The sequence below is a fragment of the Mauremys mutica genome, chromosome 4 (assembly GCF_020497125.1).
Source record: "Mauremys mutica isolate MM-2020 ecotype Southern chromosome 4, ASM2049712v1, whole genome shotgun sequence".
NCBI lineage: Eukaryota > Metazoa > Chordata > Testudines > Geoemydidae > Mauremys > Mauremys mutica.
This window is the reverse complement of record NC_059075.1, coordinates 105,398,042-105,424,220: the sequence shown is the minus strand read 5'-3', so window position 1 is coordinate 105,424,220 and position 26,179 is coordinate 105,398,042. Positions and strand designations below refer to the sequence as shown.

The 26,179-nt window shown below is 44.5% G+C and overlaps 1 protein-coding gene and 1 long non-coding RNA gene across 3 annotated transcripts in view; one reads left to right on the top strand and one right to left on the bottom strand.

Moving 5' to 3' along the window:
- Positions 1–26,179, top strand: part of LOC123370024 — a 54,791-nt gene that overhangs the window by 8,558 nt on the left and 20,054 nt on the right. The window lies entirely within an intron of this gene.
- Positions 13,537–26,179, bottom strand: part of GTF2H1 (general transcription factor IIH subunit 1) — a 41,650-nt gene continuing 29,007 nt past the window's right edge. For both annotated transcript variants that reach the window (XM_045016170.1, XM_045016171.1), the window contains exons 12-15: positions 24,881–24,971; positions 21,112–21,227; positions 18,327–18,419; positions 13,537–16,481 (exon numbers count right to left, since the gene is read on the bottom strand). In XM_045016170.1, the coding sequence (XP_044872105.1) occupies positions 16,395–16,481; positions 18,327–18,419; positions 21,112–21,227; positions 24,881–24,971 (387 nt within the window). In that variant the 3' untranslated portion in view covers positions 13,537–16,394. The remainder of the gene's footprint in view (positions 16,482–18,326; positions 18,420–21,111; positions 21,228–24,880; positions 24,972–26,179) is intronic.

Genomic DNA, 26,179 nt, shown 5'->3' with positions numbered 1-26,179 from the left:
GCTGTATGTGGCAAGGTCTGTACTCAGTGGCTGTGATGGGTTGTGTCTTGCAGTCAGCTGGCCCAAAACATCACTGGAATGTTGCTTGCTAGTTAAGTGTTGCAGGGGAAGCAGCACGAGTGCACAATATTTAGTTATTAGGTAGGTCAAAAAAAAGTCAAATTAAAAAACCAAAATAGATATGAAAAATCTTGATCTATATTTCTCACCAACTTAAAAGCAGTTTAATGTCTAATTTTGGACTAAGCTTTTTTACTCTGCACAATTTTAAGTGGAATTTCATGGCAGTTTACAAATAATTAATTTTGTCTTATTTTGCAATGGGTCTTAAGGCCCCACAGTTTGGGGTGCAGAGGAACGTTCAGGGGAGGAGGAGGGGAGACGAGACACGTGCAGCAGGGCCTGCGCCAGCCCCTACAGGAGCAAAGAGGAGCACCTCCCAGTCCAGCCTCTGCTCCACCTCCACCCCCAGCCACAGCTCCACTCTGCCCCCCAGGCCAGCTCCAATCTAGCCCCAGCTCTTCCCCACATCCCCAGTTCTGCCCCCAGCTCTGCTGTCAGCCCAAGCTGCTTTGCTGAGCCAACTGTGCAGTAATTGAGGGGGGCATGGACAGACTCCATTACTGGTAAGGGTGTGTGCGTGACTTTTGGGCACCGCTGCCTTAAGATCCTTGTAAATTACTATGGATTGCAACTCCATCAGTGGCCGCTAGAAATGAGACTTTCACATTTCTATGGCTTTGCTTCAGCCTGCTTGCAAACAGGTTAATTGTTGCTAATGTACACTTTTGATGAGTTCAGGGACTGTACAAAATACAGTACGTGCATCTGTTACATTTCACATCTAGTTCAGTTTAAAAATAAATAATATAGAAGAGTATTAAAGATCTAATCCTGCAGAATTTACTCATGCAAAATTCTCATTAAGGTCAATGGGGCAAATTAATCCCTGGTCTGACTCCTCAAGTCAATTTGGCATTACACCACGGATGAATCTGGCCCAAGGAGAGTTTTGCATATGACTCAGGACAGCACCTTATTGTCGACTTAAAAGAGGAGAAATCGGATCCCAAAGTGATCACATGATCACCCTACCTGCTTCTCTATTACAGTTATGCTGCTTATGTCATCATGGTTAAGAAAAAGGGAGAGAGTATTTCCGGCCAAGATTTTCAAAAGTGACTCAGTCTTCACTTTTGAGTGCCCAACTTGAGATACCTTTGTCTGATTCTGAGAGGGCAGATGCTCAGCGGTCTCTGAAAATCAAGTCCCATTAAGATATCGGTTGCCCCAAATTTGCTGTCTCCCCACATTACTAATCACACTTGAAAATCTTGGCCATCATACTGAGCTGTGAATTTCAAAATAAATCCAAACATTAACATGTGAAGGTAGGTTGTCGATCTGTGGGTACTGTGGTGGTGTGTGCAATGGAAATGCCTGTACATAAATATATTTTTGTAAGGGTGTGTTTTTAGAATTTGATTTACTTTGTTTTTGGAGAAATGGCTTTAAAATGTTTATTTTACAGAAAACGTAAATGTCCTGCCCAAACTCCCATGCAATGCCCCTAATCCTTGAAATATTTTAAACTGTAGCTTGAGGAGAAAGGTCATTAATGACTTGTTACAAAGCCCGTTGGATCAAACCCTAGAGGTTTAATTGGTTTTGAACTTCGCACCAAGGCCGTTTCCTGGTTGTGAATAACAAGTTATGATCACAGGTGGATGGAAATATCAGATTAATAAATACTAAGTGAAGTCAAATTATTTGACCGCTTTGTGTTTCCTGAAGTGCTTACATGGAAATAGCTAATGGGTGCATTGAAACAGGGTAGTTAAGCACCACGCTTCCCAACTGGGTCATGATCCTGCACCTGTTGAAATCAGTGGTAGAACCGAGGCACTTGGCACAGAATGGAACCCGTTTGCACTGAGACCACAGAGACACAAATAAGTGCGCAAAGTTATAGGAGTGTGATTTGCAGTGTGCGCCATGGGAGGCTGTTTTTGAAAAGCCCTCTGGGGCTGTTGTATTATCCTGTCCATCTGGGTCTGGTGCAGAGCAAATGCCTTTTGAACAGTGTTTGCTGAAGTGGGTTCTCCACTCGTGTAAGGAGCTGTTGTTACGCTAATGAGCTGGAAAAGCTTCATGAGAAAACGATGCGAAATATTTGTCCAGTCCATTCATCTGAAAGAATTGTTAATTTGTGGCTGCTCAGTGACCACCTGGAGCTGCCGTAGTAGCAAGTCCAAGAAGTAACTTACTGCATTACAGGAACGGAAAGCAGGAATGGGCCAACCAGCAATGTTTGTGGGAGTTTGGATCCAGATTTTTGTGTCTGGCTCATTTTATAATCAAAATATATTCAGTGCCAGTGATTTGTCCACTGTGTCTAGCAACAGTATCTGAGATTCCTAAGTTATACAGGACTGTGACTGTGCACAGGGATATTCAGCTCTTGGTTAGATATCACAATGATAAGTGCCTTGTGTACCTAATATACTATCTGACTCTTAGAAACACACTGATGCCTGATGTGCAGCTACTTATTACTTCAAATGTAGGGTGACCAGATGTCCCGATTTTATAGGGACAGTCATGATATTTGGGGCTTTTTCTTATATAGGTGCCTATTACCTCCCACCCCCATCCTGATTTTTCACTCTACCTATCTGGTCACCCTACTTCAAATGTGATGAGAAGAGAGAAAATGAGACTAGAATGATAGTAGAATTGAACCGCTTGATGATGGCTGGTTAAAAAGCAGCATGGCCTTTGTATGAAGCCGCAGCACTATCTCTGTAATCTGTCTGTCTGTCTCTCATGCACATGCAGCTGATTTGACAGAGTGTTTCCTCCCTGCACCAAATGATCACTTTGGGAAGCAGAATCTCTTGGGAGGAAGTGAAGTGGTTTGACATGATAGGAGGAGACAGTTTTCTTAGTCCAGTGCTCAGTCAGAGCTGGGAGGGAAGGGGGAGATCTCACAGCAGCAGAAGGCAAGAGAATAACCCTTTAATTTTGTGTGTCTGGGGGACAGCGTTTGGACCATTTAGTATCAGACAAGAGTTGATAATAAAGGGTCCGAAGAGTCCATCTGGGACGTAAACAAATCCGTGTGATGGATTCTGTATGTTTCTATTTGCTTTCTGTGGCCTGTACATGCGCACAAGGCTCAAGCACAACACGCCACCTGCTTCTGCAGTGCATGAAATGACCCCTAACTTAGCCACGTGAGTAGTGTGACCAATTAGGTCATTAGCTGTTGTACACAAGTCTATTGCAATGAGCATCCGATATCAATGCTTGTAAGAGGTCTCTGTGTGAGGAATGCGTATCTATTGCATGCCCAGCTTTTGTGCTATTGAGATTGCCGTGCCTCGTTGCACATCTGGTGTCTCCCCATGACCTCCAGCAGAATGATGGGGTCAGGCCAGAGGTCCTCCCAGCCTGCTTACATTGACCTGATTCTGAGTTGTCTGTGGGTGGCAAAAGGCTCTTTGGTGCACCCAGCTTCTAAAACCACTGGAAACATGTAACCTCCCTGGAGGCCCTTTGCAGCTGGCTGGTGCACGTCCCATTGACATTGCTAATTGCTGCAGTGCACCCCCACGGCGGCTGTTTGAAAAGCTGAAACAGGAATGTGAAGGGGGGAGGAAGGGGAAGAGACTGTGTCTGTGATGGCCTCTATTCCACGGATGCTGGCGCTGCTCCCCAAGGCAGTACCTGTGTGGAGATGCAGGCAGGGGAACGTGTGCAAAGTCAGCCTGGCTCAGCCCTTCCTGCTTGCGCGGCTGCCTCGCCAATGAATAAACCGTTTCAGAAATATAGGCCAGTGCCTCATAACCGTCACCATCCCTGGCTTGGGTATGGAAAACAAGCCCAGCTCTATCGGTGGTTAAAACTGCTGTACTCAGCCATGCACTGAAATCAGTAGGGTTTCTCTGGATCTGCGCTGGGGAAACTGGGAGCAGTGTCTTGCCCCAGGAATGTATAAATGGTTATGTAAGTGGACCACACATTATTGAATATTTAAATTCACAAACACCATGACATGGTAAATATTTGCCTGGAGTTAAAATGTAGCAACCCTAGAGATTTTGGATGGTCTCCAAATACAACAGAACAGTTACTGAGACAAGTAAGTGACTGATTGAGTTTTCTCTTACATTTTTGGGTGGATCATGTCTCCTTGATCTGCATTCAGCTTTCCCTCCTCCCTGCCCCCTCGCACACAGCAGGGAGCCCAGCTCGGCACAGTTCTTCCTCCTAAGACTTTGCCCGAGGAGGGGAGGGGGATTGAGGCTGGAGGGAGCTATGGGGATGACATGTTGTCCCATTCTCCCCCGCCCTGAGCACTACAGGTAATTCCCAGAAAAATTAATGATGATTTAAGTCATGTCTACACTTACAAACTTACAGTGGCACAACTGTACTGATAGAGTTGTGCCGCTGTAAGAGCACTTGTGTAGCTGCATTATGCTGATGTAATAAAACCAGCTCGGCAAGCGGCAGTAACTATGTCAGTGGGAGAAGCTCTCCTGCTAACATAAGTGTCCGCACCAGCGCTTAGGTCGGTGTAACTTATATCACTCGGGGGGTGGCTTATTCACACCCCTGAGTGACGTACATTACACCGACATTACTCTTAGTGTAGACCTAGCCTAAGGCTGTGGAGTCTTTCTTTAGGAGAGCTTGCAGAAGAAGCAGTGGTGCCATGCTGCCTGTGCTGGGTGGTGAGTCAGGGCAAGAGGTCCCAGAGCTGGTGCAAAAGCACATGGGTGTCATGCGTGTGGAGGTTAACTCCTGCGGCTCCTCCCAAGCCCACAGTCTCTGGCCATTCCCCAAAAGGTGACCACCCCTCTAAGCTCCCCAGAATAATGGGGGGGAAAACTGAGCAGTGCCTGCCCTTTGGCCCCTCACCCAGGAGGGTGACCTCTGGTCCCCTGATACTTTGATGATTTTGATTGTGTTCAATCCTAGATTTAGCAGGGTCCCTCCCATCTAGCTCTTCCCTCCCTTCCCCATCTTGAAGGAATGGTCAATACCCTGTGCCTGCCCATGACTTCCCCCTAGCAATCCACCCCCTTCCTATGCAGGAGTATGGGACAGTTCCAAATGCACTTAGCTACTCAACCTACAGTATGAGGGGGATTGGGAGGAGAATCTCCCTATGCAGACGGGGTGGCCCATGAGGAGTGTGATGGTCAGCAGCCTGCCTAGGAGTCAGCTCCTCTGGCTGGGGGTGTGTGGACAAACATGGAGTCAGTTGCCCCTGTGTAAACCAATCCCAAATTTTGATAGCTGCCGTTAGCCATTGAGCCTCAGTTTATTTAATGAAGCCCGACCATATGGAGCTTGTCTCAGAATTGCACCCATCCTCAGCCAATCAGTCTGCTCCCGAAATCCAGGCCCTGTTAGGAGCATGGTACTGCACTAGGGATAAAGTAGCATCTACAAATACATTCCTGAGATTTCGCTCCAGTGTATCATAGCACTGAGTTTACAGATAGGAGTGAACAGGCTTTCTCTCGTTTCCTCTAGTAACTCTTCAGCCATTTCTCTTTGGTCTTTCTTGGTGTTTCACTCTAGTGACTAATCTCTAGTTAGCACGGACTAACAAGACATTCCTCCTGCTGGGATACTTAACTTTCACAAGAAAGCAGAAAAATCTTGAAGGATTCAATTTCCTGGGCCTATTAAATTTATAGGGCTAACGGCAAGAGTTCTGAGTAAAGCAAGATAATTTGATCAAGTCTCCATTTCTGCCCTTACGGAATACACCTCTATCAACACAGCACTGCCAGGTGCCTTGTTCACGCAGGGACATGCTAGATTTTTTAAATCAGAACACTTTGGGAGCCCTGCTTCCCAGATATAGTATCCATTCTCTGCTGTCACGCATGCAATGTTTGTGCCTGGCTGCTGAAATCGGGTAGGAAAAGACGACTTGTTTTCTAGGATATTTTTTTCATTTGATGAGTAGTTCCTAAGAGTGGACTATATGGGGCTGCCTGCATAAGCATGCTCTGTATGCCCTGCATGCGCCAGGAAGTGTAAATGCTCAGTCATATCAAGATAAGCTGGATTCAGCATTAGTCAGATAGGAAGTCTGATTTTACAGTCACTAGGCAGGGTTTAGAGCCACACCCATAGGATAAAGGAAAAATGTAAGAGATTTCTAACCAGGAACTGGCTATTTCTGGGCCAATGCATCAGAGCTTTCCATTTGAATCACTAGATGGCTGCATTTTGTACAGTGTTTTTCAACTTGCTGTATCCCAACCTGCCCCACAGAGTCAGGTAAAACTACAAACTGTGTGTGGCAGGAAACTGGTGCTTTTGTTGTTGCTACTACAGTATAAACTAGACCAGTGGTTCTCAACCAGGGAGCAGTCTCCCAGGGGGTACATCAACCCATCTAGATATCTGCCTAGTTTTACAACAGGCTACATAAAAAGCACTAGTGAAGTCAGTACAAACTAGAATGTCATACAGCCAATGACTTGTTCATACTGCTCTATGTACTATACACTGATATGTAAGTACAATATTTATATTCCAATTGATTTGTAATTATATGGTAGAAATTAGAAAGTCAGCAGTTTTTACTAGTGTGTTGTGACACTTCTGTATTTTTATGTCTGATTTTGTAAGCAAGTAGTAAGTGAGGTGAAACTTTAGGGTACGCAAGACAGACTCCTGCAAGGGGGTACAGTAGTCTGGAAAAGTTGAGAGCCACTGAACTAGAGACTGTAATGAAGTTTGGGGCCCATTGTGCTAAGCGCTGTAGATATGCCTCCAAAGAGAGCGTTCCTGCCCCGAAGAGTTTGATGATCTCTATCCAGTTCCCAGAACAAAATACTGTGCTGAGGCCTGATCTCCTTATTGGGAGTTTGACCTGAGTAAAGAATGAAAGGAACGGCTCAAAACTGGCTCCTTTGCTGGTAGCTGCAGGAGAGAGGTCAGGGTTTGACTGCATCATGGAGCCTGGACAATGCTTTTCCCCTAAAGCTGGTCCCCCTCTAGATAAAAGTTGGGACACTGCTGGGACAATATTGGGAACATGCAGGGCCAGATTTACACCTTACATGCCCTTAGGCACAGCACCTTCAGCCAGGGCCGGCTCCAGACCCCAGCGCGCCAAGCGCGTGCTTGGGGCGGCATGCCGCGGGAGGGCAGCAGGTGTCTCCGGTGGACCTCCCACTGGCCTGCCTGCGGAGGGTCCGTTGGTCCCGCGGCTTCGGTGGAGCATCTGCAGGCGTGCCTGTGGGAGGTCCACCGGAGCCGGGGGATCAGCGGACCCTCCGCAGGCACGTCTGCAGGAGGTCCACTGGAGCTGCGGGACTGGCGACCGCCAGAGCGCCCCCCGCGGCGTGCCACCGTGCTTGGGGCGGCGCAATTCCTAGAGCCGCCCCTGCCTTCAGCGCCCCCCTGCCTACAGCTGAGCTTTCTGTTGCACCGTTTGGGAGATGTGAGGCACCCCTAGGACCGTGCCTACTGCGCCTAATTAGAAATCCGGCCCTGGGAACATGCTGGAATCTGGACCGCTGATGCTTGGGCAGGCCAGAAAGAGAAGGGAGCTGCTATCTTGAAGGTTAGGGGAGACACTGGCACAGATGAGGACTTGAGCAGAGGTGGAGTCAAATCAGTGGCTGATATGGGCAGAGTTGAAGAAGTGATGACAGGCAGATCTAGGAGAACTCAGGGTCAAGGATGGTGCTGTGGTTACAGGCGGGGGAGGCCGGTGGCTGGGAGACAGACAACAGAGCAGTACGCATGAGGATACGCCCCTTGCTCAAGGGCTTATCATAATGCAGATCATTCCTAACCTGAGTCCACGGGGAAAGGAATGGGTTACGTGAGCACTGAAATTTTGGAGAGCGAAATGATATTTAGGTTCTGATAGCTTTGGGGACGCTTCTCCCTTTGGAGAGCTTTAGGTTCTGATCTTGATAAGCGCATAGAGACATCTTCCCTGTTGCAGATGTTGGTGAATGCATTCCTAGGGTATGGCTACACTTACAAATCTGCAGCGCTGGTAGTTGCAGCGCTGGTCGTCCAGCTGTGCAGGGCCAGCACTGGTGTGTGGCCACACTCACAGCTACCAGCGCTGGTGTGTGGCCACATTTGCAGCGCTGTTGGGAGTGATGCATTATGGGCAGCTATCCCAGCGTTCAAGTGGCAGCAACGTGCTTTTCAAAAGAGGGGGGGGCGGGGCGTAGTGTGACAGGGAGCGGGGGGAGAGAGAGAGAGTGGATTTTTGGAGCCAACACTGTGTGTTACCTTCCTGCCTTGAAAAATCAGAATATGTTCCCGATCCCTTACCCTTAACTCTTAACTGCAAACAGCCTGCAGCCAACGGACTCCCTCTCTCCCCCCTGCCCCGTTTCTGTCAAGCAAACACTCACTCCCTGCCTGCCTCATTATCTCATTTGATTGTTCACAGATTGATCACAGCAAACAGTAGCTGTGTTTGTAGATAAGCAGCTCCGGGATCTACGGAGCTCTGAGTTCACAACAAAACAAAGAGAGGCTGCATAACAAAACAAAGAGAGTAATTTATAAAAGCATTCTGGGATATCTGCTAATACCCTGGAGGCCAATAACAGCACTGGTGTGTGGCCACACTTGATGACCAGCGCTGCAGCACCAGCGCTGCAATCTTTATTCCCCATGCTGAGCCAGGTGTACGGCCAGCGCTGCAGCCAGGGAGTTGCAGCGCTGGATGTGCCTTGCAGGTGTGGACACTTACTAATTGCAGTGCTGGAAAGCCTCCACCAGCGCTGCAACTCGCAAGTGTAGCCATACCCCTAGAGCGACCTGAGGGACCCACAGCCCCTCTGAAGCAGCAGGGAAAGGCAGTGCCTACCTCGCTGCTGGACAGAACAAGCTTTCATCCTTATGTGGTCAGGCACTGAGCCAGCCCTGCTGGAAGAGGAAGAGTTTGGCTCAGGTAGGATGAAGCAGCAATAGCCTGCCTGGCCCTCTCTGGTTGGGGAGCAGTAGGGCAGCCTAATGGGGTGTTCTGGAGGGATCCAGAGAGGAGAAGGAAGCTAGGTTGGACATGAAATGGCTAAGAAGCACTTACACAGCGGGGCATGGGCTGACTGAAAGCCCAGCTCAGTCACAGGTGGAGGAAGGAGGGTAATTCCCATAGTAGGAAATGGTGAAGAAGCTGGTGATGTCTGATCTCTGAAAAATAAATCCACGGAGAAGGAAAAGCAGCTTCAGAAGGTTCACGCTGAAATCTCTTGCTACCTTCCAGACAGTGAGGCTGTACGGTGCTTTACAGAGAACACCTTAGGTCTGTGCTCACAGCTTAGTATTTGGGGCTCATTGAGGCATCTTCCGTGTCTTTTTCAGAATTGATGTTCATCAACTTTATTATACTGTAGTAACATCCAGTGGCCCCAGTCAGGATCAGGGCCCGTTCTGCTGGGGCCCATACAGACATCACACCTACAACCAAGACAGAATAAGCAAAGGGGTAGTTTTAAAATGAGGAAATTGGGCTGTTTTGTTTAAGTTGGATAGATGCGTGTACGTGAACTTTGGATGTATAAATTTAGCTCACTTTACTGTGGTCTCTTCTGCAGTTCTCCCTCCCCATGTTGATTGACTGCTTCTAAGTAGACACCACCAGCTGTTTCTGCTTTTGCAGCCAGGACTTTATTTAAGTGCCCTCTAGTGGACATTTTGGGTGTGTTTAGTGTTTTTTGTTTTTCTTTTAAAAGATGCTTAACTTGCTAGCATCATAGAAATGAAGACAGCATGCACTGACTTGGTCTCTCTTGTGTCATGTTATATAAAGAAATGGTGAACAATGGTAAACCAAGTGTAGGCCCTGCACAAGGGGTATTAAGCTTATTACTGGGATTGGGTAGGCAAATCCCCTTCTCCCTTCATATACGCTTTTTAGGAACAGCTCGTATTGGAACAAATAGAGCCCTGGGATGACTGAGTTACGTCAGAGATGAACTTATGAAACTTAAGAGCTCAGTCTGTTTAGCTAATCAAAAAGAATATTGAGAGGTGACTTAATTACAGTGTATAAGTATCTTCATGGGGAGAAAATACCCTGGTGCTAAAGGGCTCTTTATTCTAGCAGAGAAAAGTATTAAAAAAACCGAGTGGCTGGAAGCTGAAGCCAAATTCAAATTAGAAATGTATAAACAATTTTTTAACAGGGAGGGTGGTTAACCATGGGAACTAACTACCAAGGGAAGTGGGGGATTCTCCATCTCTTGATGTCTTCAGATCAAGACTGGATGCCTTTCTGGAAGTTATGCTTTAGTCAAACAAGTTATTGGTCTCAATACCGAGGTAACTGGGAGAATGCAGGCTGTTGACAAATTAAGAGAATTCTTCTGAAATCAGCAAGATGAAATTCAGTAAAGACAAGTGCAGAATATACTTAAGAAGAAAAAACAAATTCATAACTACAAAATGGGAAATAACTGGCTAGGTAATCCTACTGCTAAAAAGGATCCAGGGATGAGAGTTGATCACAAATTGAACACGAGTCAGCAATGTGGTGCAGCTGTGAAAAGGCTGGGGTGTACTAACAGAAGTGTTATATGTTGTATGTAAGACCTGGGATGTAACTCTCTCACGCTATGTGACACTGGTGAGGTCTCAGCTGGAGTACGGTGTCCAGTTCTGGGTGCCACACTTTGGGAATGATGTGGAGAAACTAGAGAGAGATCAGAGGAGAGCAACAATGTTGATAAAAGCTTTAGAAAAATCTGACCTACGAGGAAAGGTTTAAAAACAAAAAAAGATTAAGGGCTGTTATAAAGAGGACGGTGATCAATTGTTCTCCCTGTCCACTGAAGGTAGGACAAGAAGTAATTGGCTTAATCTGCAGCAAGGTAGATAGATACTGCGAAAAGCTAATGATCCAACCAGCGGACCAAATTTGGTGATGAATCTTGGTCAGATGCCACCTGAGGCATGTTGCACATATGCTAAGATGATGACTTCACTATACGGGTAGTTAAATTCTGGAATAGGCTTCCAAGGGAGGTTGTTGAATTCCCATCATCCTGGAGGTTTTGAAGAACACCTGCCATGGATGGTCTAGATTTACTTGATCCTGCTTCCATGGGGAGGACTTGCTGTCTCGAGGTCTCTTCCAACCTCATGTTTCTAGGGTTCTAAATTTAATGGCCTGTGATATACAGGTCAAACAAGATGACCTAATGGTTCCTTCTGGCTTTAAACTTGTCCCTCCCTTTGACTAAAGGAGTATGTTTGCCATTAATTGCTAGTGTTTGCAATTTAGGGGTGATTTTTGGACCCACTGCCAAGTGCTGCTTATTCCATATTACAGTAGTGACCCATTTGCATCTAGCTCGGATGTTGTCACCTTTCCACCCTTATCTAGGCATTTTTGTTAAGATTAGATTATTGTAATGCATTCTACATGGGGGTATACTAGAGCTGGTTGGAAATTTTCTGACTAAACCATTTTATCAGAAAATGCCAATTTGATGAACACAAAATGTTTCAGGGAAACATCACAGGGTACAGTGAACTTTTGGCATATCAGTGTCAGGGTTCCAGTAGACACCTGCCAACTTGCTGGGGAACCCAATCTTCCAGGGTCTATGGCTCTGGGAAAGTCCCACTGTATGAGATTCTAGTTCAGGAAGCCAGCTGGCCCAAGAGTCTGCAAGTCCTGAGATCCCTAGCCCAGGACAGTCTGCATGGCAGGGCTACCCGTCCCTGGTAGCTCCAGTAGTTGTTGAGTGAAACTGATGTCAGTTTTACCTGTGCTAATAGCTGTGATGAAACTGACAAGAATGCCATTTTCATTCAGCAGCCATCAGGATCTTGGGCAGCAAACTTTGGTTTTATAAGTACAACCTGTCTGTGTTTCCAAAATTACTTTTTTTGGGAAGGTGGGGGGAGAGAAGAGGAGAGATTTCTGGTTCATGTGAGATGTTTGAAAAATGTGGATCTACTCTGATTTGGACCAAACCCACATTATCTATGAACTGGAAATCCCCTGTTTTGGCCAGCTCTGTTACACCTTAAAATCAACTGGAGACTGAAGCTGCTGCAGGACACAGTGGCTTACTTACTGAGGGGGCGAGGGAGAAATAACAGCAGTGCTCTAGGATCTGCAGTGGCTGCCTGTTGGTGTCAGGGTGGAATTTTAGGGCTTGGTTATGACCTGCAAAGCCCTGAATGGCCCAGGACTAGCCTACTGGAGGGATCACACATTCCCCTGTGCCATTCTGCCACAGCTGTGGTCAGCAGGGGAACTGACGCTCACTATGAAAGGGGGCTGGCAAGGTGTTCTTTGTGAGGGCTCACACTGTGGCACTCTTCCTCTGATCCAAAATATCCCAAATTTGATGACTTTCCAGGCATGCTGCAAAATATACCTGTTTGAGCAAGTTTTTAGAGACAATTCAGGTATGTTTGCTAGCTGATGAAGGGGTTGGTGGGTGGCTGGCTGAGCTCCTGTGGAAGTGATGATTTTAAAGATGGTGCAGCTTACTATTGCTTGTATACTTAATTGTGAGAGCACCTTGATTAACTTTATTTTAAATCAAGGTAGACCAGGGCCTAAAAAGGCCAATGTTTCTATATTGAGAAAAGCAAGGAACATAGATGTGATAGTACAGCCCTATGACTTTGGACTGTGTAGAAATTGTAGAGGATCAAGAAGAGTCAGACTTTATACAACAAAACTCACGCATGCAGAGGAAGTAGCATTGCCCAGAAGACAGATGGCACACTTTCCTCTGGCCCAGTGTTATCATAGTGCTTCTGGTAGTAGCATAGCATCAGTCTTTTTATGAGGCCTCCAGCTGAAGGACCCAACCCCATGTTCTCATTAAAGATCCCACAAGGACTAGTCCTGTTTTTTGTTTTTTTTTGCCAGATTCCAGGATAAATAGTCACACTATAAGAAGTCACAGCCATAAGAATTCAGTAGATGAAATTCTTCACTTTCCATTCTCATTTTAGGGTTAGTATATGCTGTTAAGTAGGTGCCATCTTCCACCATAGCAAAGCCTGCATTTGAGTGGTAGATGATACAATTGTTACAGTACCTATAGGTTGTATAGTATGTTTGGTAATTAAAGATGCTATGGTAGTATATATAAATACTAGGGTTTTCCTATCTTACAGTAAGGCTCCAACACTTAAGAGGGGAGCAGGTTAATATACCACCAATATCCTCTTATCCAATAGCTGTTGTATGACTGACTGGGAAAAGTCATTACGAGAGACTCGAGTAGCAATAGGAATATTGTACTCTACTATTGCAGCAATAATTAAATGCTTCCTACATTTAAAAGCTAAATGAGGAATTTCAAAAGATGTTTCAGTCACAGAATAAGGAGGATTCCTTTGCCACGAATGAGTCCTCTTCTGAAAAGCACTTGCCTGCCAAGAAGAGAGCACAGCTTCTGCCATATGCAGCACCTTTGAGTGAGACCCAGAGTTCCTTTTGTTTTAGATTTGTTTGAACATTGCAAAATACACAGCCTGAAGCATTAGAGAAGACTTGACTGCAGAATTCAGTAGGTTTATTCTACAAATACTTTGAATCAATGCCAGTGATACAAGTTGTATGAATTTCCTTTAAAAATACAAGTCAGTATAAAAGGTTCCAATTAGCATATAATGCAAGGTAGTGAATGATTCTGTTTCAAAACAGTTAAGGAATTATCAGGTCTTTTTTTGGACCATGCTACAAAAGTATTGAAATCAATGCTGTCAGGAGACAAAAAAGGAGAAAGGTTCCTAAAGGAAGGAGTATTTCAATTTGTAGGAGAGAGGGTGACTGCCTCCCTCACTTTAGGAGGGGCTTGCATCTTTTATTGCCAAAGTATTTGAAAGAGCAATATGCGAAGTGCATAGCATCCTAGCTCAAATTGTTCCTGGACAGAACTGCTGCTTTCAGCATTTCTTCACAGCACCTGTTCTATTAATCCATGACACATTAGGTAGCAACAAGCTCCCTGGTATCTATGTAAATCTAAGGACCTGTGAAGAGGGAACATCTCCCTCCCTCAAACAATGATTGCAAGGCAAGGATTCCCCAGAGTACAGGGACCATGTGCATGTGCACTGAAACTTACTAAACATTTTGCCCAGTAACATTTCCAGGAGTGGTTAATGCTGTTGCTTCAGTCTAAATGTCACTTAATTTGATGTTCAAAACCCTACCTTTGTAATGTTAAAACAGTGCGATTGCTTAAAAAAAAAATTCAGTGCAATCTTGCTTAAGTTTATCATAGCTTCAGGGAAAGTTAGAATATAACTATCAATTTTCCTCATTCCTGGCCTGATGAAAGCTTTTCCACTGAGAAATGTACTATAGTTTAAAAAAAGCCACTTAATTTTTCTTTATTTTGGAGCATACTGCTATTTTTGTGGCTATTTAAAAAGCTTGATTTATAACACTGATAGGTGTCCAATGTTAAACACAACGATTGTGGGTCAATGTCTCCCTGGTATGAGTCCATTAAAATCCATTGGAATTAGAGCAGGGATGAATTAGGCTTACTTTTAGTTTGTGGAAAAGTAGGTCACTCTCTTTACATACAGACAGTAGGACCATATACTACCAGAGCGCACACATTGCATTTTTAGCAAGCTGGCTCCCCCCGCCTCTTCCTCTTACTACACTTTTCACCATGTAAGGTTAGAAAAACTGTTCCTCTTACTAAACCCAGCAGTCGGTGTAGTAGCAGAACCATATTAGTTACCACAGAGCAGATAACATGCACCTATCTGCAAGGGCAGATTGAGGGAAGCTAGGTTAACAATGCATTATTACATTTCTAAACAAGGCTTCATCAGTGCAGACAGGGACAGAAATTCTGATTGTACCAAAAACCTTATCAGACTATGCAATCCCCCCCAAAATTGCATACAGTAAGCATGTAACTTACATACTTTACTCAATGAGAATACCCTCCTCTCCTCCAAAAGGGAGCCGCAGTAGAGCATGGACACCATAGACAGTTTCTGCTAGTGTGTGACACACACACACACTTTGTAAAGATTAGGTGCCATCCCCTTACTGACAACATATGGTGGGGTTTAAATACCATTCCAATGCTCATCTGTCTCTCTAAGGTAAGCCATTTTGGAGGCCGATGAGTCAATCTCCAATTTGAATGGCTGTTTGCTCTTAAATACGTACTGTCGTTCTGAGTTGTCTCATGTATTAAACGCATCCTAATTCTCTAATAGCCACATTTAACCCAAGTCAAAAACTCAGTAGCCCATACCATGGGCCTTGTTAATGATCAAAATGAAACAATGAAATACAGTGTGTCATTACGGCACCTACTAATAAAGAACAGGTTTACTTTGTCTCCAAGTCAAACATTTGATACAAGACAGGTAGATTTTATGATCAACTCACAGTTTATCTATTTGGAACAAAGTATGGCACAGATTCCAGATCTCTCTCAGGAGCTTGTGTATCCACACACTTTTCACTCTTTTGCAATGATTATCAATTCGCCAAAAATAGTGTAACAGTCAACAAGGAAGAGTGGAGAAAAACAGATTTAGGAGAAACCTCTCTTCTAAGAGGTGAAAGTAAGTGACTTTTCTTCTAGTTCTTTAGTAAGAAACTTTATTTTAGAAAATGCATTCTCTCCTCCTCAAAACAGATGTCACTTTAAAAAAAATTGCAATAGCAACCCTTGCATTCAAAGAAAGACATGCAAACTTGATGGCTGAAAATATTCTGCATAAAAATCCAAGACACAAGGCAAAAGTGTGCCCTCCCCCACTCGTGCCTTTAGGGACTCCAAACCATAAACAGCTTTCAGTGCAATGTCTGTTGCTTCCAGTTTGTGGGGAAACATATGGCCGAAGCTTGTCTTCTGACAGCTAATCTTGTCAGATGTTTGAAGCAAAAACAGTCTCAGCTATATTTAAAATGTCATTGTTAACCTGTTTCAATAAGTACAAACAGAATTCAATAAAATGCCAGAATCCAGTGAAGAAAAATGTTAAGTTCTACCCTGTGCCATACACATTTAAGAAAAATTAGACAAACAGTTTCAGATTTTATTAATACACCCTTTTTAAAGTTTATTTCTGAAAGCAGCTCTTTACGCAAATCAAAAGCAGTTCCTGAGTAACTGCAGTAAACAGCGTCTTAAACATGTTTTGTTTTGTTTTTTTGCCTCTCGGCTTGTCTGTTTTGGTTCTTCCTTAATTTTTCCCTAGTTTCAAGTTTAATCACAGGTCCTTTTCCAAAAAATGTGCAAGTTCAGTTAAGAACATTTCCAGGAATCCACAGATTGCAGATGTTCCTGCAATATCTCAGAACTGCACATTTGCCAGGTTGTGTTCCTATAGCTATTGCAGATTTCCCTCTCCAATCTTTATAGCAGGAGTTTTCACGTTTTCTTCAGCATACGTCGGGACTGCCATGTATGGAACTTATTGTAGGCTGTCTGCAACATCTCTTCTATATGATTTATCAACTGAAAGAAAAAACAAAGGGATCTTTCCAGTATCTGAGAAACGTGTGCCCTTGCTCTGATCAAACAAATGGGATTTGTCATTTCTTTCAGTCTAAGGGTACGTCTTCACTACCCGCCGTATCGGCGGCTAGCAATCGATTTCTCGGATCGATATATCGCGTCTCATCTAGACGCGATATATCGATCCCCGAACGCGCTCATGTCGACTCCGTAACTCCACCAACGCGAACAGCGGTAGCGGAGTCAACATGGGGAGCTGCGGATGTCAATCCCGCGCCGTAAGGACAGTAAGTAATTCGATATAAGATACTTCGACTTCAGCTACGTTATTCACGTAGCTGAAGTTGCGTATCATATCGATTTTCCCCCGTAGTGTAGACCTGCCCTGAGGAATCAGGAGTAACTCCACTAACACCTAGGGAGTTGCATCAGGGTATCGTGATGTGAGAGGAGAATTGGCCACAATGTTTCAATTACAAAATGTCTCAAAGTTTTGTTAGTCAAGTATGGCAGAGTATCAGTAAAGACAGTGGATATGCAGTTAGCTAGTTCAAGGAAAACTATGTGGACAACTTATGTTCAAGTGCTGTACAGTAACTCCTCACTTAGTCATCCTGGTTAACGTTGTTACGTTGCTGATCAATTAGGGAACATACTTGTTTAAAGTTGTGCAATGCTCCCTTCTAAGTTGTTTGGCAGCCGCCTTATTTGTCCACTGCTTGCAGGAAGAGCAGCCCATTGCAGCTAGCTGGTGGGGGCTTGGAACCAGGGTGGACTGGCAGCCCCCCTATTAGCTCCCCGCTCCCAAGTTCCCTGTGCAGCAGCCACCCAGCTTGCCGGCAGTTCAGCTGTCCCCCCACTGCCATGTGCTGCTCCTGCTCTCTGCCTTGGAACTGCTCCCCGAGCCTCCTGCTTGCTGTGTGTGGGGGAGGAGGCAGGGGGCTAATGTCAGGGTGTCCCCTTCCCCCCTGCACCACGCTTACTCCATCTGTATAGAGCAGGGAGCTTCCTGGCAGCAGCTGATTAACTTAACAAGGCAGTGTACTTAAGAGTGCAGTCAGCATTCTTAAAGGGGAAATGCGCATTTCTCTCTCACACAATGTGTGTCTTTGTCTGCCATGCTGTCTCCCCTCCCTCCATCCCTGCTGCCTTGTAGAGTGTGAGGCTACATTAATGAGTTAACCCTTCAGGGCTCAGCCAATTGCTAGTTCATCATTTAGCATTAAGGCATTCTCTGGGAAATATCCTACCCTCTGACTTCACCACCTCAACCAAGCTTCACAATCATCATTGCTGTGTACAGTATTAAATTGTTTAAAAGTGTGTGTGTGTGTATTAGTCTTTTGTTTGGCAAAAAAAATTTCCCTGGAACCTAACCCCCGCTATTTACATTAATTCTTATGGGGAAATTGGATTTGCTTAACATCGTTTCGCTTAAAGTCGCATTTTTCAGAAACATAACTACAACGTTAAGTGAGGAGTTACTGTACTTAAAAGCACTTTCAATAGTCACTGGAAACTAGCTAAATAGGCCATTCATCCAGTCCTTGAGAAATCAGACTATCAACTTGCAAGATAATAAAAGGAGAATATAATACCCCTACATCCTTTTCTCCATCAGCCATACGTCTTTTTTGGGGGTCTGGGGGTAGGGCGGGCAGGAGGATGATGAGAGAAACACACTTTTAAGAAGAATTAAGCATTATACATATAGTTAACAGAACAAATTAAAAACCCCAAATACAGGAGACCAAAATCTGCCATCCTGTGATAAATGAGTCAGTTTTTTAAAGATCAATATGTGCACAAATAATTGAAATGAGAAAGAGGAAAATGTATCCTTACGTTTGTGCTTAAATACTGTCTCCGAATTTTTTCTTGGAATGGACAGAGCTTTGTAACTTGAAATCTTTCCAAGTTACTCTTCATTTTCATAACCTGAAAGACATCAATAGGAAAAAAGTGTACAAACTCCTTCACACGAACATTTTCTTGCTTTCAGCAAATTGCTCCTGCGAATTTGAAATACCTGGAAGCTAGTACAGAGGGTTACTGTAAATATGCACAGTTAAAAAAAAATTGCTAGGAAGCACTTACTGTACTGAAAATATGATCTCTGAACAAGCACTAAATGGCTCAAATGTGAAATTGCGGAACTATTAACTATGGTTTGTAACCTGTCCTTCAAATCAGCTTATGTACCCAGTGACTGGAAGATAGCTAATGTAACACCAATATTTTAAAAGGGCTCTAGACGTGATCCTGGCAATTACAGACTGGTAAGTCTAAGGTCAGTACCGGGCAAATTAGGTGAAACAATAGTAAAGAATAAAATTGTCAGACACAAAGAAGAACATAATTTGTTGGGCAAAAGTCAACATGGTTTCTGTAAAGGGAAATAATGTCTTACTAATCTATTAGAGTTCTTTAAAGGGGCCAACAAATATGTGGACAAGGGGTTTCCAGTGGACATAGTGTACTTAGCTTTCCAGAAAGCCTTTGACCAGGTCCCTCACCAAAGGCTCTTACATAAATTAAGTTGTCATGGGATAAGAGGGAAGATCCTATGGATTGAGAACTGGTTAAAAGACAGAGAACAAAGGGTAGGAATAAATGGTAAATTCTCAGAATGGAGAGGGGTAACTAGTAGTGTTCCCCAAAGGTCAGTCCTAGGACCAATCCTATTCAACCTTTTCATAAATGATCTGGAGAAAGGGGTAAACAGTGAGGTGGCTAAGTTTGCAGATGATACTAAACTGCTCAAGATAGTTAAGACCAAAGCAGACTGTGAAGAACTTCAAAAAGATCTCACAAAACGAAGTGACTGGGCAACAAAATGGCAAATGAAATTTAATGTGGATAAATGTAAAGGAATGCACATTGGAAAAAATAACCAACTATACATACAATATGATGGGGGCTAATTTTGCTACAACTAATCAGGAAAGAGATCTTGGAGTCATTGTGGATAGTTCTCTGAAGATGTCCACGCACTGTGCAGTGGCAGTCAAAAAAGCAAACAGGATGTTTGGAATCATTTAAAAAAGGGATAGAGAATAAGACGGAGAATATCTTATTACCCTTATATAAATCCATGGTACGCCCACATCTTGAATACTGCATACAGATGGGGTCTCCTCATCTCAAAAAAGATATAGTGACATTAGAAAAGGTTCAGAGAAGAGCAACTAAAATGATTAGGGGTTTGGAATGGGTCCCATATGAGGAGAGATTAAAGAGGCTGGGACTTTTCAGCTTGGAAAAGAGGAGACGAAGGGGAGATATGATGGTATATAAAATCATGAGTGGTGTGGAGAAAGTGAATAAGGAAAAGTTATTTACTTGTTCCCATAATATAAGAAGTAGGGGCCACCAAGTGAAATTAATGGGCAGCAGGTTTAAAACAAATAAAAGGAAGTTCTTCCTCACGCAGCACATAGTCAACCTATGGAACTCCTTGCCTGAGGAGGTTGTGAAGGCTAGGACTATAACAATGTTTAAAAGAGAACTAGATATATTCATGGAGGTTAAGTCCACTAATGGCTATTAGCCAGGATGGGTAAGGAATGGTATCCCTAGCCTCTGTCTGTCAGAGGATGGAGATGGATGGCAGGAGAGAGATCACTTTATCATTACCTGTTAGTGACCAATGCCAGGTGTCCCAGAGGGAGTGAAACTATAGGCAGACAGAATACTGGGCTGGATTGACCTTTGGTCTGACCCAGTATGGTCATTCTTATGTTCTTAAACTTAAGCGGTTTAACTGAGCATAATATGCTTCACAACTGTACTGAGGTAATTTCTACAGTATCTTTGTCAGGAATACTTTACATTTAACATTATTTATCTCTCTGCTTCAAGCCAACAGCGTACTATGATTTTTTTTTTTAAGTTTTGCAGTAGAAGGCCCAAGACATCTGAATAGAAGTTTTCATTTCACACAGTAACCTACTCTGTCTGATCCAAAATGAGGCACAGTAGTTAAATGCCTTGTCCAAGGTCAAATACAAAGACAGCTGCAGAGTTAGAATCCTCTGCTTTGTTTGATTCCTTGTCCCCAAGCTCTAACCTTTTTGAAGTGCAATTATACTCTGCAAGGTGACTAGAATGGCACAATGATTCCGTGGATGTGTGTGATATTCTATACTAAACTTGCTCAGTTCAGACAAGTTCTCTCCTGCCTACAACTGTTATCTTGATTTTGAGATCCAAGGTTGATTGTCTTTTCTTTCTGGTTCTCATTACCAGTAATCAGGATTCTACAATTGGAATATAGGTAATATGACAATTTCTGAGCCACAAGAATTCAGCCACTTCTTCTGTATTGTGGTTAATAAGACAGCAAAAAACAGATTTAGGCAATAGCATTGGCAGATCACACTCCAATTACACAGAGGGAGCAGATTTACTGAGTTAAATATGCTGTTTTTACATAGTGGCTTTCTGTCCGTAATCATTTCAGGAGTGAAAGGACAAACATGTAGAGTTATATATACAGACCACATGATTAACAATGCGATACTACAGCTTGAATAAAAATACTTTCAATGGTCTCATTACAGAACACACCTATGGTTACAAGATACACCGACATTTATACTAGCAAGTTTATACCATCAAGCCCTCTTACCTTTTCTTCTAGGAATGGTGTATTAACAGGAAAGCAGGACCAGAAGTGTCGCAGTAGCTCCCCAAGTGCCACATACAAGTGTTTCAGTTCAGACTGAACATCATTTGGCACCATCTCTGCAACAGGAAAATAAATTTTTCTAAAAGGCATGTTATTAAAATTATGTAATGTATAAGTAAAATAAGAGCTGGCTAATACATAGAGAAAGCTGTCTGATACCTGTAACAGGAGCAGGCTAGGGCTCAAACAACTGTATTGTGTCATTCCACACTCTAACACTATTTCTCTGTAGTCTATTTATCAGTCTCTTAAAACAGATGATCTAGGGCTCATTTAAAAAGTTAAGAACAGAGTAATCCCCTTGGAAGTAACAGGACCCAAAAAACAACCCACAGTGGTTAGGAACACTGGACCTTAACCTGCTGCTACATCCTCCATCTCCTTCTAATGGGGACTGAGGGTGAGAGCCCCCTGAGCACTTCCCCCACCTGAAGCATGCAACCCTATCACAATCCACTCGTTGTGGAGCAGAAGCAGCACAAATTAGTTTGGATCTTACTGACTCACACAACAGCACTGGATCAGGGTCCTTCCCTCCTCATGACATACAAGGGTAGGGGCAAGGGCAAGGGCAAGATCACGGTGGCAGAGGAGGTAGAGACCTTGTACAGAGAAGAAAAATACTGGAAAGGAAAGAGAACAAAGGTGGCATAGGAGTGAAAGAAGCAAGGGACAAGAATTAGAGACTGAGATGCACAGGAAGAGAAGTTAGGGAAGGAACTCTCAGACAAAGGGAAAAAAAGCAGAAATGTAAAACAGTCAATGAGGAAGCAGCAGTACAAGGAGCCCCCAAAAGTCTGTATGGGGATAAAATGGGGGAGGGTGGGTCCCCAGCAAACATGACGTACTAGGGCCCCAAATTTCTCTCAGGGCTCTCTGCAGTGGCTCTTTTGGGAGGCAGGGGGAAGGAGCTGTAGAGGCACAGTCCCAGGAATACTGGGAGACACTGTGCCTGACTCAGGGAATGTGGCTGCCATGCCAGACTCACCAAAAGCGCATGGTGCCCTTGCTCCTGCACGAGGATGGCTGGGCCTGCTCCCTTTGGGAGGTTAGTGCCATTGCAGTGTGGGTACTAACTGCACGGAGTCCTTGTGCTCTCAAAATGCAAGGCCTCGGACTCCCATGCAGGGCTGTGAGGGGAAGGATCTTTGAGCCCCTGACACACCTACGTAGGGCTGGGTATAGTTGAGCCCAAGTCTCTAAGGACTCCGTCTTCACTGCTAAAAAAGCTGCGTCTTTTACTTCAGGATAACTACGGTGTCTGAGCTACTTCTGGGTAAAAACAGCGTTTTTAGCAGTGAAGCCAGGCCCTAAGACTGTACCTGGCCAGAGTTCATCTCACCCTCTGCTTGTTCACACACACGCTGCTATTTCCTGGCTTCTCACAGGCAGGCAGCAATTTTTTTCAATCTGGTTCAATTAAATACTTAATTGCAGCTCTCCAGAGCAGTCACACGGTCCTTCCCCATGCCAAAGTGTACTGCAAAGAGCTACCATGCAGCAGAGCCATAACAAAATAATAGCTGTGATAAAGTAATGCAAACTCACAGTAACTATCGACAACTTGACCTTGAAGGTGTCAGCAGAACTCCAAACAGAGGCTGCACACAATGCCGCTGTTTGAGCTTTATTTCATTAAAGAGCTTGCAACTGAGCCTGGCTTCATTATGAAACATGTTCCCCAATTCTATTTGCAGACATTTGTAAGCTTTGCCCTATGCATTACCCCATCACCAGAACTGTGCACTTTAGCTCTCTATAGTACCCCCAAGGTCTTACTACACCTTGCATTTTGGGCAGATCCATCCTACATAGCAACTTACTATGCCCACTTAATTTGTATTCACTTCCACCCTTTCTGCATGCTTGAGGATAGAGGAACTTGTGGCCTGCTGAGTAAGGTATTATTTTTTAAGAGTGGAGCTGGGGTTGTAGAAGTGGGGTAGAATACAAAATTAAGGGGTTGGAAGAAAAGAGCCAAAAAAGAAAAAAAAAACACAACAAAACCCGTGACAGCATGAGAGAGAAAACCCAGTCCTTTCCCACCCTTTATTGCCCCTTTTTCATCCATTCTGAAGTGCATTCTACTCTCCCCCTTGTGGTTACCTGACTGTGACTACTTCTGCCCTTGTTTCTGTGATGCTTCCTGTCAGTTACCAGGGAAGTGAGAGTGAAAACTGATCCTTAGAGAGACAGCTTAGTCTCTGCAAGGCTGAAGAGACAGGGGCTCAAGGAGGTATAAGCAGGATCAGTTGAAAGAGGAAGAACTAAAGTGGACACATAGGGCCTGTGTAGAACAGTTATGCCTCTGTAATCCATAGGAAATATTAACACTGAGCAATTATTTCATACAGACAAGCTGGATGGTATATTAACTTCTATTGCACCAACTTCTTTTGGTGAGAGACGAGATTTTGAGCCACATCCCACTCTTCAAAAGTTACTTCGAGCATCACAGCTAAGTCCATTTAGCTGTGACACTCGGAGTAACTTTCCAAGGCCTGAAGAAGAGCTGCGTGTGGCTCGAAAGCTCATCTCTCTCACCAACAGCAGTTGGTCCAATAAAAGATCACTTCATCCACCTTATCGCTCCTCTAGTATCTTGGGATTGACACAGCTATAACTACACTGCATGCAATTATTTCACAGACAGATTTTGTAACCAAATCTGTTTCCAAATCAAATCTACAGCTTACTCCCCTAGAATAAATGAAGCTTTATTTTGCAAATGGCAGAGAAAACGTAAAAGCCAAGAAGCTACCCCTCCGCTTTTACACTGTGGCATACTTTCCAAGGCCAAGGAGTGTTGAGTTTTAGCCCTTAACTCAAGGCTTCAGAGCTTTCATTTGTGCTGCCACCTCTTCTCTCCTGTGGTTCCTCACTACTACCACTGCAGAAAGCCAGCAGGAGGAGAAGGAGAATACACAAAGCAGGTGTAGAGATGAAAGCACCTAAGGGTACGTCTATACTTACCGTCCGGGTCGGCGGCTAGCGTTCGACTTCTCGGAGTTCGATATATCGAACTCCGAACGCGCTCCCGTCGACTCCGGAACTCCACCACCGCAAACAGCGGTGGCGGAGTCGACGGGGGAGCCACGGACTTCGATCCCACGGCGTCTGGACGGGTGAGTACTTCGAACTAAGGTAGTTCGAGTTCAGCTACGCTATTCGCGTAGCTGAACTTGCGTACCTTAGTTCGACCCCCACCCCACCCCCCCCCAGTGTAGACCAGGCCTCAGTGTGAGCAGAGATATTGGAGGAGAAAATAGGCTTACTGGCTGTCCTCAACTGAACAGAGTGGTCACTTGGGCTTCACCTTATCTGCTCAAAATGGTGGCAGCAGGTTGGAAGCAGCTAGACAGGGCCTTTAGTGGAGGAGTAATAAATGGTCTTACCTTGAAATAACTTAATATTCTGTGAGTCAGTCTGATTATTTGCTCCTAGCTATCTTAATTCCATTTACCTCAGCAACGGAGCCACTGCTGTCTCCCTATTGGGCAGACTGGATTGCTAGTTTCTTTCAGAATTTTTCCTTTGTCACTTCCGCCTGATAACTTTTATACTTTGCAACAGGATTTTAGATGAATGTCTCTGCATTTGTTTTGTCAGCATAACCTGTTGTATCCAAAAATAAAAAAGCCAGGACACCCCACCGTGTTGTTGGTATAGGCTATACGGCTAAAGGATAACTTACTATGCAAAAACTTACGGTTTATGGCTTGCTGTGTCCCACCCTGCATAAGTGCTCCTCCAGGTGACAGGGCTGTGATGCTGCTAGTAGCAGCACCACTGGAAAGAACCTTAAAAAAACCAAAGTCCTTTCATATCATTTCCCCAGTGACTCGCTTTAATATATTTTGGACAAATGAAGTCTTAAAGAAAAGTGTGAATTGCACTGGCTCAGACATATCAATCAGGACGTACATTAGTGATCTTAGACTGAAATAATTTTGCAAGTGTAAAAGTAATCTCCCCATTGATGTGATAGGGAATTGGACAGGTAGTTCGACTAAGCATTAACTTATGTTGCCTTTGGAAGTTCCAGAAACCATGATGGGAACAGACAGCACCTGTCCACCAGTACTGCTCTCAAACTGATGTCTTTAGTGTGGATTCTTAACATGTACACGATATTGCCAAACTGGTGCATGTATTGGATGTAAGTCAAGATCACTCAAACTTTTAATAAGGCAATACAACAATTAAAAGAAAATTTTCACTGGTCTTCATGACTTTACTAGAAAGGACGTTTACCTGTTCCGTAACTGGCTTTCTTCGAGATGTGTTGCTCATGTGTATTCCACAGTAGGTGTGTGTGCTAGCCACGTGCACCGGTGCCAGAAGTTCTCCCCTCAGCAGTACCCATAGGGGGAACGCTGCCGCTACAGCGCGCCATAAGGGGAGCCGCATGCTCCTCCCCACCCTCAGTTCCTTCTTGCCAGACCAACTCCAACAGTGGGGAAGGAGGGCGGGATGTGGAATAGACATGAACACCACATCTCGAACGCCAGTTATGGAACAGGTAACTGTCCTTTCTTCTTCGAGTGCTTGTTCATGTGTATTCCACAGTAGGTGATTACAAGCTGTGTCTAATGGAGGTGGGTAGGAGTTCACAGATTCCCTGGCTGGAGCATAGCCCTACCAAAAACAGTGTCATCCCTGGTGTGGGAGACGATCACCCAGTGCAACGTGAACGTGTGTACTGAGGACCAGGTAGCGGCCCTACAGATGTCCTGGATAGGGACATGGGCCACAAAGGCAGCCGACAAGGCATAAGCCCTTGTCGAGTAAGCCCTTACAATAAGCGGTGTGGGAACCCCGGCTAGGTTGTAGCATGTGTGGATGTACGATGTAATCCACCAGGAAAACCTCTGGGTGGAAACAGGTTGGCCCCTCATGAGCTCGGCCGAAGCAACAAAGAGTTACGAAGACCTGCGGAACGGCTTAGTCCGGTCCAGATAAAAGGCCACAGCCCTGCGCAAGTCGAGCATATGGAGGCGGCGCTCCT